Below are 13875 nucleotides of genomic sequence, written 5' to 3' on the forward strand. Positions count from 1 at the left end.
GGCCAATCCGCGCGGGGGCGGGAAGGGAGGAGGGGGCGGGGGAGGCCCGAGGGGGCGGGGGGGGGGGGGGGGGGGCCGCTGTTGCCGGGGCAACCCACGATTTCGCCTGGCTAATTCATTCAATCAATCGTATTCCTTGAGCGCTTACTGTGTGCAGAGCACCGTGCTCATCATCATCATCATCAATCGTATTTATTGAGCGCTTACTGTGTGCACAGCACCGTACTGAGCGATTGGGACGTTCAAATTGGCAACATGTAGAGACGGCGCTCGGAAAGTACAATTCCACAATAAAGAGACACACACCGGGCTTACAGTCCACAAGGGGGAAGCCAGACACCCAAACGAGTAAACCGGTGTCAATATCAATAAAAAGAATTATAGACATATACATATATACCTAAGTGCTGTGGAGCAGGGAGGAGGGGAAGGGCAAACGGAGCGAGTTGAGGGGGTGCGGAAGGGAGGGGGAGCGGAGGGAAAGGGGGCTTAGTCTGGGAAGGCCTCTTGGAGGAGATGGGCCTTCAATTAGGCTTTTAAGGGGGATGGGGGGCAGAGGGCCACGTGACCTTGGGTAAGTCACTTCCCTTCTCTGTGCCTCGGTTCCCTCATCCGTCAAATGGGGATTAAGACTGTCAGCTCCATGCGGGACAGGGACTGCATCCAACACGATCGTCTTGTATTTACCCCAGTGCTTAGAGCCGTGCTTGGATGTAGTAAGCGCTTAACAAATATCATCATCATTATTATTATTATACAAGAAAATCAGTCCCCACACGGGCCTCGCAGTCTGAGTAGGAGGGAGAACAGATATGTATCCCAATTTTGCAGATGAGGAAACTGAGAGACAGAAAAGCTAAGTGACTTGCCCAAGTATAACTGCAGAGAATAACTGCAGTATTTGTTAAGCGCTTACTAGGTGCCAGGCACCGTTCTAAACACTGGGTAGATGCAAGCGAATCGGGTTGGACACAGTCCCTGTCCCACGGGCGGCTCACCATCTTAATCCGTATTTTACAGATAAGGTAATTGAAGCACAGAGAAGTCAAATAATTTGCCCAAGATCACACGGTAGATAAATGGCAGATTGGGGATTACAAACCAGGTCCTCTGACTTCCGGGCCTGTGGCCTTCCCGCTAGGCCACGCTGTTGTGGAGCTGAGGAAAGGGTGACAGATGTTCGAGGGACGCGGAGCCAAGCGCAAGGGTGATACAGGAGGGAGTAGGGAAAATGAAGGCTTAGTCAAGGAAAGTCCTCTTGGAGATGTGATTTGAATAAAGTTTCGAAGGTGGGGAGAGTGGAGGGCCGACTGATGTGAAGGGAGGGGGCCTTTCAGGCCAGAGGGAGGATATTGGCCAGAGTGCTACCACTTCCGGTGAGGTGTAGCATAGAGAACACAGAGCAGAGCTCGCTCCAAATCACCTTTCAACCCGCTCCCTCCCGGAAGGCCTCAACACCCGACCGAGGTCCACAGATTGAGAGCGAGCCGCTGAAACGGACGGGGTTTTAAGACAACCTTGCATTTGCATCCGGCCGCCCATGGCTGACTCAGGCAGCCCCCATTGGCCCCGCCGAAGATGCTCCCACGGGGGCAAACTCTCATTAGCCCCCCGGGCTGTCCGTCGGGTTCCGAGGCTTCTCGTTGTCGGCTGAGCAGGAAGTCGGCATCCCTTCTTCTCCAACGGCGTCCAGTCATCACTCTTAGTCCCGCCTCCAAGGAGCGGTCGTGGCCAGATCGGCCATCTTGGAGCCACAGCGCCTGGGGCTGGGCGGGGTGCCAGGGTGAATCTCAAGCTGCGATAATAATAATAATTCTAATTTTGGCATTTGTTAAGCGCTTACTATGTGCAAAGCACTGTCGTAAGCGCTGAATAATTATAATAATGGTACCCGTTAACTTCTTACGATGTTCCGAGCACTGTTCTAGCTGCTGGGGTAGATCCAAGTTAATCGGTTGGACGCTTCATTCATTCATTGGATTGTATTTATTGAGCGCTTACTGTGTGCAGAGCACTGTACTAAGCGCTTGATAATGGTATTTGTTAAGCGCTTACTATGTGCCAAGACCTGTTCTAAGCTCTGGGGGGATACACTCAATCAATCAATCAATCAATCATCAATCGTATTTATTGAGTGCTTACTGTGTGCAGAGCACTGTACTAAGCGCTTGGGAAGTACAAGTTGGCGGCCTATAGAAACAGTCCCTACCCAACCGTGGGCTCACAGTCTAGAAGGGGGAGACAGAGAACAAAACCAAACATACTAACAAAATAAAATAAATGGAATCGATATGTACAAGGAAAATAAATAAATAAACGAATAGAGTAATAAATATGTGCAAAGATATGTACATATATACAGGTGCTGTGGGGAAGGGAAGGAGGTAAGACGGGGGGATGGAGGGGGGGCGAGGGGAAGAGGAAGGAAGGGGCTCAGTCTGGGAAGGCCTCCTGGAGGAGGTGAGCGCTCAGTAGGGCCTCGAAGGGAGGAAGAGAGCTAGCTTGGCGGATGTGGGGAGGGAGGGCATTCCAGGCCCCCGGGGGATGACGTGGGCCGGGGGCCGATGGCGGGACAGGCGAGAACGAGGCACGGTGAGGAGATTTAGCGGCGGATGAGCGCAGGGTGCGGGCTGGGCTGGAGAAGGAGAGAAGGGAGGTGAGGTAGGAGGGGGCGAGGGGATGGACAGCCCTGAAGCCCAGGGTGAGGAGTTTCTGCCTGATGCGCAGATTGATTGGTAGCCACTGGAGATTTTTGAGGAGGGCTCCCGGTCTTAATCCCCATTTTAGAGATGAGGGAAATGAGGCGCAGAGAAGTGAAGTGACTTGCCCAAAGTCACCCAGCCGACAGGTGGCAGAGTCGGGATTAGAACCCACCACCTACGACTCCCAAGCCCGGGATCTTTCCGCTGAGCCACGCTGCTTCCCTAAGTAGAGACAAGGTAATAAGCTCGTCCCATGGGGGACTCACAGTCTTCATCCCCATTTTACAGATGAGGTAACTGAGGCACAGAAAAGTTAAGTGACTCGCCCGAAGTCACACAGCCGATAAGTGGCGGGCTCGGGATTAGAACCCACGACCTCTGACTCCCTAGCCCATGCTCTTGCCAGTAAAGCCATGCTCCTTTCAAAGCCCAAGCCTGAAGATGGCAAGGGGAACAAAGAGTTTGGCCGAGGGATAGACGTGATCCAGGTTCAACGAGTAGGTTGGCGTTAGAGGAGCCAACTGTGGGGGATGGCTGGTAGTAGGAAATCGGCAAGGTATAATAGGAAGGGGCGAGCTGATTGAGCGCCTTAAAGCCATTGGTAATGTGTTTCTGCGTGATGCGGAGGTGGACGGGCAACCACTGGAGGTTCTCGAGGAGTGGGAAAACGAGAATATTTTTTTTTCAACGATTCTCGCTGCGGAGTGAAGTATTGAACGGAGCGGGGAGAGACGGGAGGCAGGGAGGTCAGGAAGAAGGTTGATGCTGTGGTCAAGGCGCGATGGGATAAATGGCTGGATTAACACGGTGGCACATTGGATTTAGAGGAATGGGTGGATTTTCGCGATTTTGCGAAGGTTGTCGAGAGGATTTGGTGACAGATTGAATGTGTGGGTTGAATGAGAGACTTGGGTCGAGGATATTGCCAAGGTTATGGGCTTGTGACACAGGGAGGAGGGTGGTGCTCTCTAGAGGGATGGGAAAGCTGGGAGGAAGACAGGGTTTGGGTGCGAGGATGAGGAGTTCTGTTTTGGACATGCTAAATTTGAGGTGTGGACAGGACATCCAAAGAGAGATGCCCTGAAGGCAGGAAGGAACACGAGACAGTAGAAAAGGAGAGAATTGGGGGCTGGAGATGTAGATCTGGGAATCATCCACACAGAGATGGCAGTTGAAGCCGTGGGAGTGAAAGTGTTCTCCAAGGTGGAGGTGGAGAATGGAAGGGAACCCAGAACCGAGCCTTGAGGAATTCTCTCCTGCTCCCCTTCTAGGCAAAAAAAAATTGTGTCTCAGCAGCATCTCTCTCATCGGATCACAAACTCCTCAAGGGCAGCCCAAAGCCCTAAAGCCCCTTCAACACTGGGGCCCCGAGGTCCTCCACCGGCCAGAGATAACCTGCCCGGCCCCCGCGCCCTGAGGGGTCCCTTCATGCCCGACTCCAACACAGTGGGAGAAGATGCCCGGAAGCTCCCGCAACACCCGTTAATCAGTCAGTCGATCAATCCATCAATCCGTCCATCTATCGATGGTCTTTGTTCAGCACTTCATGCTCAGCACTTGGGAAAACACAAAACTACACTTGGTAAACACAATCCCTGCCTTCGAGGAGCATACAGTCTACAGGGGGAGACAGACATTAACGTAAACTACAGACAAGGGAACTCACTTTGTATAAGGTTATTTACATTCATTCATTCAATCGCATTTATTGAGCGTGTGTGTGTGTGCAAAGCAGTGTACCAAGCGCTTGGGAAGTACAAGTCTGCAACATATAGAGACAGGCCGACCCAACGAGGGGCTCACAGTCTAGAAGGGGGAGACAGACAACCAAACAAAACACGTAGACGGGTGTCAAAATCATAAGTCCGAGGGGGCAGTGAGGGATGCGGGTGTGGGGAGTGCCCAGGTGCTTAAGAGAGTGTGACTAAAAGCGTGAGCGAGACAAGCAGTGGGATGACAGTTTAGTCCAGGAAGGCTTCCTGGAGGAGATATGATTTCAGTGAGGCTTTGGGAGACTGCTGGTCGATCAGATTTGTATGGAGGAGTTTCAGGCAGGGGAGGTGAGAGCTGAGGGCCAGTGTTTAAGTTGGTGTCGGAGGAGTGAAGTGAGCGGGCTGGCGTGCAGTGGGAGAGACATGAATAGAAGTAAGTGGGAGAGCTGACTAAGCGCCTTGAATCCGACCGTAAGGAGTTCCTGATAGATGTGAAATGGAAGGGCAGCGATTGGAGACACCTGAGGATCGGGGAAATGTGCATAGAACTATTTTTCGAGAAAATGATCCAGGCAACAGAGTGAAGTACGGACTGCACAGGGGAGAGGCCGGAGGCGGGGAAGTCACAGAGGAGACTTACGGAGGGGCCGAGCCAGGACGTGATAAGTACTTGAACCGGCATGTTTGGATGGAGGGGAAGGAACGAATTGTGCATCTGCCAAGGCAAGGGGTGGGGCGGGCTTGTGAGACAGGAAGGATGGCGGTGTTTTCTAAAGTAATGGGGAAGTTGGAGGGAAGGAGAGAGTTTGGGAGGGTCCCGAGGCCCAACGTCTCCTGGATCCTGGGGTGCACTCCCCTGGGGCCATGGCACCGACAGCCCCCCCAGAAGCGGGTGAAGTGGAATCTGCCACGCTCCCCCTGGCCCCAGCCCCCTAATCAGAACTGAGGGTTTCCCACCAAACCTGAAAAGACCAGACCGGTGGCTTTTGTGTGACCTGGTGGAAGGAGCCCGGGCCTGCGGGTCGGGAGACCTGGGTTCTAATCCCAGCTCCATCATGTGCCTGCTCCATGTGACGTGGCTCAAGCCACCTGAGTTTCCTCATCTGAAAATATGGGGATTTTCTCCTGTCCTGGTCTAGACTGTGAGCTCCCTGGGGGGACAGGGACTCTGTTCCGTCTGGTTTTCTGCTATCTAACCCGTGTGCTTGGCACGTGACAAGTGTTTAAAAAACTACAACGTGGCCTAGGGGAAATTGCGTGGGCCTGGGAATCAGGGGACCTGGGTTCTAATCCCGGCTCTGCCACTCGGTTGTTGTGTGCGACCCCCATCAAGTTACTTCACTTCTCTATGCTTCAGTTTCCCCAACTGTACAATGGGATGAAATACCTGTTCTCTCTCCTACTGCACTGCACTCCCACGTGAGATGGGGAATGTGTGCGTCCTAATTAGCTCCTATCGACGTCAGTGCTTAGAATAGTGTTTGCCACACAGTAAGCACCTAACGAATTGCATGTTATCATCATCATTACTATTACCCCAATCATCATTATTATGCAGGTCTACCACCTCTTTGGAGCTTGTCCCCTCCTAGCCCTCCTCCCCACTTTGGGCTTCCATGCTCACAATAAAGATTCAGCACTGATATTTCTGGAATGTTGTCCATTTCATAAAATGGTGAAAGTTTATTGAAGGTAATGGAGTGAGATCAACTTTTTTCTACCGATATACACTAAAATTCTAAGCAGGTTCCATAACATTATGGCTGGGAAACCCGGCCACCGACCTCAAAGTACAACGAAGACAAGAGTTAGAGGATGGGGAAGCTGGGGAGGGAAAGGCAGGGGGCCACATGAGTGTCCCCTCTTCTGAAACCCCTGAACACGAGTTATCAAAACGGGTCCAACAAAGGTGGGGGGACCCAATTCCTTAAAGCTGGGGCGAACAGGACTATGGGTTGAGCCTGGAAAGAAACGGCTTCTGGCTTCTCCTTGTGGGGTGGGGCAAGCTGGGGATGGGGCTGGAGGGTGGCAGCAACTGGGCCCCAGGTCACAGGTGTTGTGAGCAGTCAAGACAGGTGAGTCGGAGTGCTGCAAAGGGAGAGGGTTGGGGACAGGCTGGCACCTATTGTTTAGGTCGGCTGGAGGGACAATCGCGGGTATCCAGACTGCTGGACTCGCCTCCCGGCTGCTGAGGTCTTCTCACCCTGGGAGAAGGAAGAGAGGGTGTTGGCCACTGGGGGGACCAGGTGGCCCGCACCCTCCCCCGCCTCAGGGAACCTCCGCCTTCAGGGTCTCTGCGGAGCACAGGGCGGGAACAACCCTGGGGTCATACCCTGTGTTGGGTGTCGTGGCCGGAGTCTGCAGCTCTTCACTGGATGAGCTGCTGTCCATCGGGTCATCTGTATCAATCTCCTGGCTGCTGTCAGGTGGACGGCCAGCTGGCGGGTAGGGAGAGAGACAGGCTGGACTCCCCCTACACAGCACAGAGCATCCCCCTCCCACCGGGCCAATGGGGAGAGTTGGAGCTCTCAGCCCTGGTCACCAGGGCCCAAGGGGTAAGGCGTCTGGGATGGGGATTCTGGGTCCTGTATCAAGGGTGCTGGGGAGAGGGGTGTCTCACCTGGGACATTGCCGGAGCCAAGGTAACTACCGCAGCTGAGTAAATCCCTCAGTACTCCCGATGGAATCCTGGACTTTCTTCGTTGTCGTCTCATCCTTTCACGCGGGGGGCTGTGGATTTCGAACATCTCACGAAACTTGCTGCAGAGAAAAAGGTCAGAGAAGGGTTGGTGGGGGTTGGGTAAGTCTTCCACTGCTCCCCCTAACTCCAGACCCCCCGTGGCCCAACCACACAGCCTAGACGCTGTCCCTCCCCAGGCCACCCAGACTCTGTTGTCCCCTGCTCTGGCCCAGGAAGGTCTCCGTCGGTAGCAGGTCATGTTCTGAAAATCCCTGGCCCCTCTCTGCCCCAGCTCTCTCAATGAACTTTTGCACCTGCCTTCCTCCAACGTTTTTCACTCTCTTAATGGGTGAGAATTTCTAGACCGCACCGGGGTGAGTACATCTCTACGCTAACCAGATTCAAGAAAATAGTTAGCAGACCCAACAATGTTCCAAGCAGGGGTGGCCCTGGCCACTGACCTCGAATGGCAACGTTAGAGACGAGGAAGGGGATGGGGGTCGGAAGGGGCCGGGGCAGAGAGGAAGGAGGGGCTCTGGGCCAGATGTGTTTCCCCGCTTCCGCCTCCCAGCCCTCAACCCCAAACAGAGAAATGACCAGAACGGCCTCCTAATCCAGCACCCAGGGTAGAAGGAACTTCACTAATTTCTTCCTCCCCAGCCTCAGGGACCCTCATCTGTCCTGGGGCAGCCCTTACCTCATCCTTGCTTCGCACACTTCACGAGGTTGGGGTACGACTTTGACCCTCATGACTTCGGTCTGGTTTTCACTGCCTTGGGCTGGCCCCTGCGCAGCGGTGCTTGTCCTGGGGGAGGTAAGATGGGATGTGGGAGGCTGGGGAAAGAACCAGCTCACTGCTTCCCCCCTACCACTGGTACCCCTGTGGGGAATGGGGGCACGTCAATCCTGAGGCCGTACCCTGCGGTGCTGGTTGAGGGCAGGTTGGCTGCCCCAGGGTGGGGACCCGGCAGTTTCTTAGAAGCCTCAACTGCTGCGGACGAGTCAGTGACCTCCACCAAGGTGGCACACTGAACCTTCTTTTTCAGTTTCAATCGTTGTCGTTGGCCTGGTTGGATGAAGGGGGAGAGGGAGAGAGAGAGAGAGAGAGAGAGAGAGAGAGAGAGAGAGAGAGAGAGAGAGAGAGAGAGAGAGAGAGAGAGAGAGAGAGAGAGAGCTGAATCCTCCCTACCCAGCCCAGGGGCTGCCCTTCTGACCCTGCCGACTGGGAACAGGAGTTGCTCTCGATCCAGATGATGGCGGCCCAAGGGACCTGGCATGGGGATGGTGGGGGCTGCGATCACCCATCTGCTTGTTCTGTTTTGCTGTCTGTCTCCCCCTTCTAGACTGGGAGCCCGTTGTTGGGTAGGGACTGTCTCTGCATTTTGCCAAATTGCACTTTCCAAGCACTTAGTACAGTGCTATGCACACAGTAACCGCTCAATAAATACAATTGAATGAATGAATGAATGAATGAATGAATGATCCGGGCTGGGGACGGGGGGCGGGGGGAGGTCTCACAACGTAGGCCACAGTAGCCGGGATTCCCAGCCATCTCTAATAGATCCAGGCGCATATTGGCCGGGACCCAGGTACCATCCTGCAAAATGTCGATCTCTTCACAGTCAATCTCTTCACGGGTGATAGCACGGAGGATGACGCAGAAATATCTGTAGAGAGAATGGTCAAGGAGAGGTCAGCAGGGAATGGGTGTTGGAGGGCAGTCAGAAGAGAGGGGTCAGCGGAGAGAGATTAGCATTCATACTCATCTACGACGAGGTTTCGATAGACAACCTCCTGGTCACAGATAGGACACCTCCAAGTTTCCTCCTCCTCATTCCTCTGCAGAAACGGGACAGCATCAAAAATCTGGACGTGGCTGCAGGATACCGCACGGCAGGGCACGGAAACGAGTCCCTGTGTCAGCTGGGTGGACAGGATGGGGAGACACGGGGTTATCCACCTTGGGACTCAGCTCCCCTACTTTGGGCCTCAGGCACTCACCCACTTTCCTCATCCAAGCCTCAGTCTCCTTTCCTTTCCCCACCCCCAACCCAGGGTCCTAGCCTCGTCCACACCCTCGGCCCCTCCTACAGCCCCCCCGGGACCTACCGGGCACACGAGGGAGACGCGGAGCCTTCTGAGGCCAAAAGAAGGATCACGGACTGCCGGCATCGCCTCCCTGACTGAAAAGGAGAGAGGAGACCGTGGGGGTGGTCGACTCAGCCCAAGTGGCCACAGGCTGGGGACAGGTGAGCGGTGGTAGTGCCCAAGAATCAGTGGACTTGCAGACTGGGGACTCTCCTCCTTGATTTGTCTGTTCATTACATCATATTTACGGAGCGCTTACTGTATGCAGAGCACCCTATTAAGCGCCTGAGAGAATACAAAATAACAACGAGTAGACCCATTCCCTGGCCACAGTGACAAGGGGGCAAGGGCGGCCAAGGGCCAGAGTTGGTCTGGGATGTCATTTATTCAGGGTTCTGGAGGAGGGTGGGGTGGGAGGTCACTCACTCATGGACACTGTCCTGGATGAAGGGAATGATGCCTTCTTCCTCAATTGCTGCACTAACTCCTCAGCAGTAAACTGCTTCACCAAGCACACGGACATGGCGAAGTCCTATGAGGTCAGGGAAGGGGCTTGAAAGAGCGGTCAGGTCTCTATCCCCTCCAAACCTCCCACCACCCCACACTGCCCAAAGCAACCCCCGCCATCCTCATTCCGGCTGTACTCACCCGCGTGTCGCTCAGTGACCAAAGGAGCATGACGGCATTGGGCACTTCGTCAGAGGGGCGCACGACATGGGTGATATCCACGGGGCGGTTGTAACGTTTACCGTTGGCCTCCACCTATGGGGGTGTGGATGGGGGTCAGGGGCCAGGCACGTCGCTCTTCGTGAATGAGCCGCCATCCCCTCCCCCTTCCCTCCCCTGAGCCCCAACTCAATATGGGTCTGGCCACTCACAGGTGGAAAACATAACTTCCCGTTGGCGATGATGATCAATTGCGGAGGAAGACAGTCTTCTTGAGGGCCTCGGGGGTCCCATAAACAGAGCCTGCGGGGTGAGAGGGTGGCCGGTGGCAGGGGAGGAACCCAGTCAGCGGGGAGGCCCATACGTTCCCCCGCCACTGCACCACCCTCTGGGAGCCCGCGGGGACAGAGTAGACGCGAATCCACCCAGTCCCCCTCTCTCCCTTCCCCCTCCCCGCCGGCCAACCGGGGACCCCAGTGAGGGGGAGGGTGGTCCTACCGCAGCTGCACCCGGAAGGTGTCGTCTCCTGATTCAGCCTCACTGCAGACGTGGAAACCGTGTGGAGAGAAGTTGGTGAGGACGGTCCCCCAGAGAGCTGCCCACTCTCCGCCAATGCCAACCCAATCATGGCGGTGGCAGCTCTCTCGACCCGGAGCTGTTTATCAGGGAGCCCGGTCAGGGAGAGACATGGCTGCGGGTGAGGGGAGGAAGCAGAACACGGTGGAGCCCGTGCCTGGGTGTTCAGTGGGTGGGTGGGGGAGGGATTGGGAGGATTCTCAGGCGCTCCACCGGGCGTCACGGTTACCTGCTGATGAATTCCCCCTCGAAGTGTTTCCCGCTGACCGTGAAACTCAACTCTGCCATCTTTAATTGCTCCGTGTCCCTAGGCACTGGAGACACAAGCACAGGGACAGTGCACTTGGATCTGCGCCCTCTGGGCATCTGGTATTCATCCCACCCACAACTCCATAGCACTGATGTACACAATCTGTAAATGATATATTTCTATCCTCTGTCTCCTCCTCCGGAAAGTAAGTTCCTTGAGGGCAGGGAACATGTTTACCAACTCTGCTGTAATGTACTCAGTACAGTGTTCTGAACCCAGTGAGCCTTCAATAAATACCACTGATCGGTTGACTGATAAGAGCGTGCGTGTGGGTGTGTGTGTGTTCAGTACAGTGTTCTGAACACAGTAAGCCTTCAATAAATACCAGATCGGTTGACTGATAAGAGCGTGCGCGTGTGCGTGCGCGCGCGTGTGTGTGCGTCTGTGTGTGTGTGTTTGTGTGTCACGGGCCAGGCCGGGAGATCAGTCCTGTTCTCCGAGCCATCCCATCCCAGTGAGGAGAGTAGTGAGTCCCTTTCGGGAGGAGACGGGAGACCAAAGTCAGGCCTATTAGGGTCTAGGGGGTGTGGGGGTAAATTGAGGTACTGTGAGCCCCAAAAGCTGGGGAGATCCCAAGGAGTTGGGGAAGGCAGTCCGATCAGGGTTTCCGGGGAATAACGGAAGGTGCGCGGCCCGGGCCCCCTGGAAGGGGAGGGGAAAGGGCAGGGGGCCAGGGGACCGCGGCCTCACCTAATTTGGTGGGTTTGATGAACTCGGCGCACACCGGGAAGAAGGTGAGCTCCTTCATGGTGACGAGGGGCGGTCCGGCGGGGGTCTCGCTCTCCTCTGGATTCATGCTTGTGAATGGGGGCTGTCCGGCGGGGGTCTCGCTCTCCTCTGGATTCATGCTTGTGAATGGGGGCTGTCCGGCGGGGGTCTCGCTCTCCTCATCTGGGTTCATGCTTGTGAACGGGGTCACCTTCACCTTCCGCTGGGGCTGTGGGAGCGGCAGTGGCAGCGGGGCTGGAGGAAGGGCCGGGTGGGAGTCAAGGGATCCGGGGGCGGGAGGGGCGGTGGGGCCTTGACCCGGCGCCCCTCAACCCCTCCGGGTCCCCCAAGCCCCGAGTCTGCGGGATGATCCCGCGGGGCTCGGCCCCTTCGCGGACCCCAGGTTTCTTGCGGAAACCATGAGGCCGGACGGGGACGGGAGGGAGGGAGGGAGGCTCGGGGGCCCGGGGAGACGCCTGGCTCTCTCATCATCATCATCATCAATCGTATTTATTGAGCGCTTACTGTGCGCAGAGCACTGTACTAAGCGCTTGGGAAGTACAAATTGGCAACGTATAGAGACAGTCCCTACCCAACAGTGGGCTCACAGTCTAAAAGAGTGGGCTCACAGTCGTCGTCCCCCCCCCCCCCCCCCCCCCCCCCCCCCGCTCCCGGCCCGGCCTCGGGGCATCTCTGGGGCTGCTGCCGCATCGGGGGTCGTCGCCGGGAAGGAGAAAGCCAACTGGGTTAGGGGAGGCCCCGAGGGAAGGAGAGGGGGGCAGGGGGAGGGCATCTCGGGGGATCCCAGCTCCGCCAACTGTCAGCTGTGTGATTTATTTTATTTTGTTGGTATGTTTGGTTCTGTTCTCTGTCTCCCCCTTTTAGACTGTGAGCCCACTGTTGGGTAGGGACTGTCTCTATGTGATGCCAATTTGTACTTCCCAAGCGCTTAGTACAGTGCTCTGCACATAGTAAGCGCTCAATAAATACGATTGATTGATTGATTGATTGATTGATTTGGGCAAGTCACTTCACTTCTCAGTGCCTCAGTTCCCTCAACTGTAAAATGGGGATTAAGACTGTGAGCCCCCCGTGGGACAACCTGACCACCTCGTAACCTCTCCGGCGCTTAGAACAGCGCTTGGCACCTAGTAAGCGCTTAACAAATACCATCACGATTATTATTTCGGCGGCTTAAGTGAGAGAAAGTGTGGGAGCTCCGGAGCAGGCCTGCCGTCGTCCGTTCTCCTCAGCGCTGGCTGGGGCAGAGAGGCTCGGGGCCGGCCTCGAGCTCCTCGGCCGTTGGCGGCCGGCACGGCACGTGACCGCGGGGCGGGAAGGCGCTCGGGCCCCGCCCCCCCCCCACCTGGGGGGGCGCCGATTGGCCGACGATCCCAACCCGCCGGCGCCCGGCCAATCCGCGCGGGGGCGGGAAGGGAGGAGGGGGCGGGGGAGGCCCGAGGGGGCGGGGGGGGGGGGGGGGGCCGCTGTTGCCGGGGCAACCCACGATTTCGCCTGGCTAATTCATTCAATCAATCGTATTCCTTGAGCGCTTACTGTGTGCAGAGCACCGTGCTCATCATCATCATCATCAATCGTATTTATTGAGCGCTTACTGTGTGCACAGCACCGTACTGAGCGATTGGGACGTTCAAATTGGCAACATGTAGAGACGGCGCTCGGAAAGTACAATTCCACAATAAAGAGACACACACCGGGCTTACAGTCCACAAGGGGGAAGCCAGACACCCAAACGAGTAAACCGGTGTCAATATCAATAAAAAGAATTATAGACATATACATATATACCTAAGTGCTGTGGAGCAGGGAGGAGGGGAAGGGCAAACGGAGCGAGTTGAGGGGGTGCGGAAGGGAGGGGGAGCGGAGGGAAAGGGGGCTTAGTCTGGGAAGGCCTCTTGGAGGAGATGGGCCTTCAATTAGGCTTTTAAGGGGGATGGGGGGCAGAGGGCCATGTGACCTTGGGTAAGTCACTTCCCTTCTCTGTGCCTCGGTTCCCTCATCCGTCAAATGGGGATTAAGACTGTGAGCTCCATGTGGGACAGGGACTGCATCCAACACGATCGTCTTGTATTTACCCCAGTGCTTAGAGCCGTGCTTGGATGTAGTAAGCGCTTAACAAATATCATCATCATTATTATTATTATACAAGAAAATCAGTCCCCACACGGGCCTCGCAGTCTGAGTAGGAGGGAGAACAGATATGTATCCCAATTTTGCAGATGAGGAAACTGAGACACAGAAAAGCTAAGTGACTTGCCCAAGTATAACTGCAGAGAATAACTGCAGTATTTGTTAAGCGCTTACTAGGTGCCAGGCACCGTTCTAAACACTGGGTAGATGCAAGCGAATCGGGTTGGACACAGTCCCTGTCCCACGGGCGGCTCACCATCTTAATCCGTATTTTACAGATAA

General features: G+C 55.5%; 1 protein-coding gene across 1 annotated transcript; it reads right to left on the reverse strand.

Moving 5' to 3' along the window:
* Positions 1 to 1451: 1451 nt before the first annotated feature.
* On the reverse strand, positions 1452 to 12701 carry LOC119949968 (E3 SUMO-protein ligase PIAS3-like). Its single transcript, XM_038771825.1, has 15 exons — positions 12613 to 12701; positions 11425 to 11671; positions 10654 to 10738; positions 10347 to 10388; positions 10061 to 10151; positions 9831 to 9944; positions 9609 to 9714; positions 9204 to 9277; positions 8857 to 9017; positions 8613 to 8761; positions 8013 to 8160; positions 7792 to 7899; positions 7035 to 7174; positions 6692 to 6852; positions 1452 to 1760 (listed from the first exon to the last, which is right to left on the reverse strand). The coding sequence occupies exons 1-15, from the start codon at positions 12613 to 12615 to the stop codon at positions 1452 to 1454; spliced, it is 1938 nt and encodes a 645-aa protein (XP_038627753.1). The 5' UTR covers positions 12616 to 12701.
* Positions 12702 to 13875: the final 1174 nt, after the last annotated feature.

This window comes from Tachyglossus aculeatus, chromosome X1, assembly GCF_015852505.1.
Source record: "Tachyglossus aculeatus isolate mTacAcu1 chromosome X1, mTacAcu1.pri, whole genome shotgun sequence".
Lineage (NCBI taxonomy): Eukaryota > Metazoa > Chordata > Mammalia > Monotremata > Tachyglossidae > Tachyglossus > Tachyglossus aculeatus.

Excerpts from the sequence above, each read along its gene's own strand:
- LOC119949968 (XM_038771825.1), bottom strand. Across the intron at positions 9,945-10,060 it reads GGAAGTTATGTTTTCCACCT|GTGGAGGCCAACGGTAAACG; the intron begins GTGAGTGGCCAG and ends ACACCCCCATAG. Across the intron at positions 9,018-9,203 it reads GCGTCTCCCTCGTGTGCCCG|CTGACACAGGGACTCGTTTC; the intron begins GTAGGTCCCGGG and ends CTGTCCACCCAG.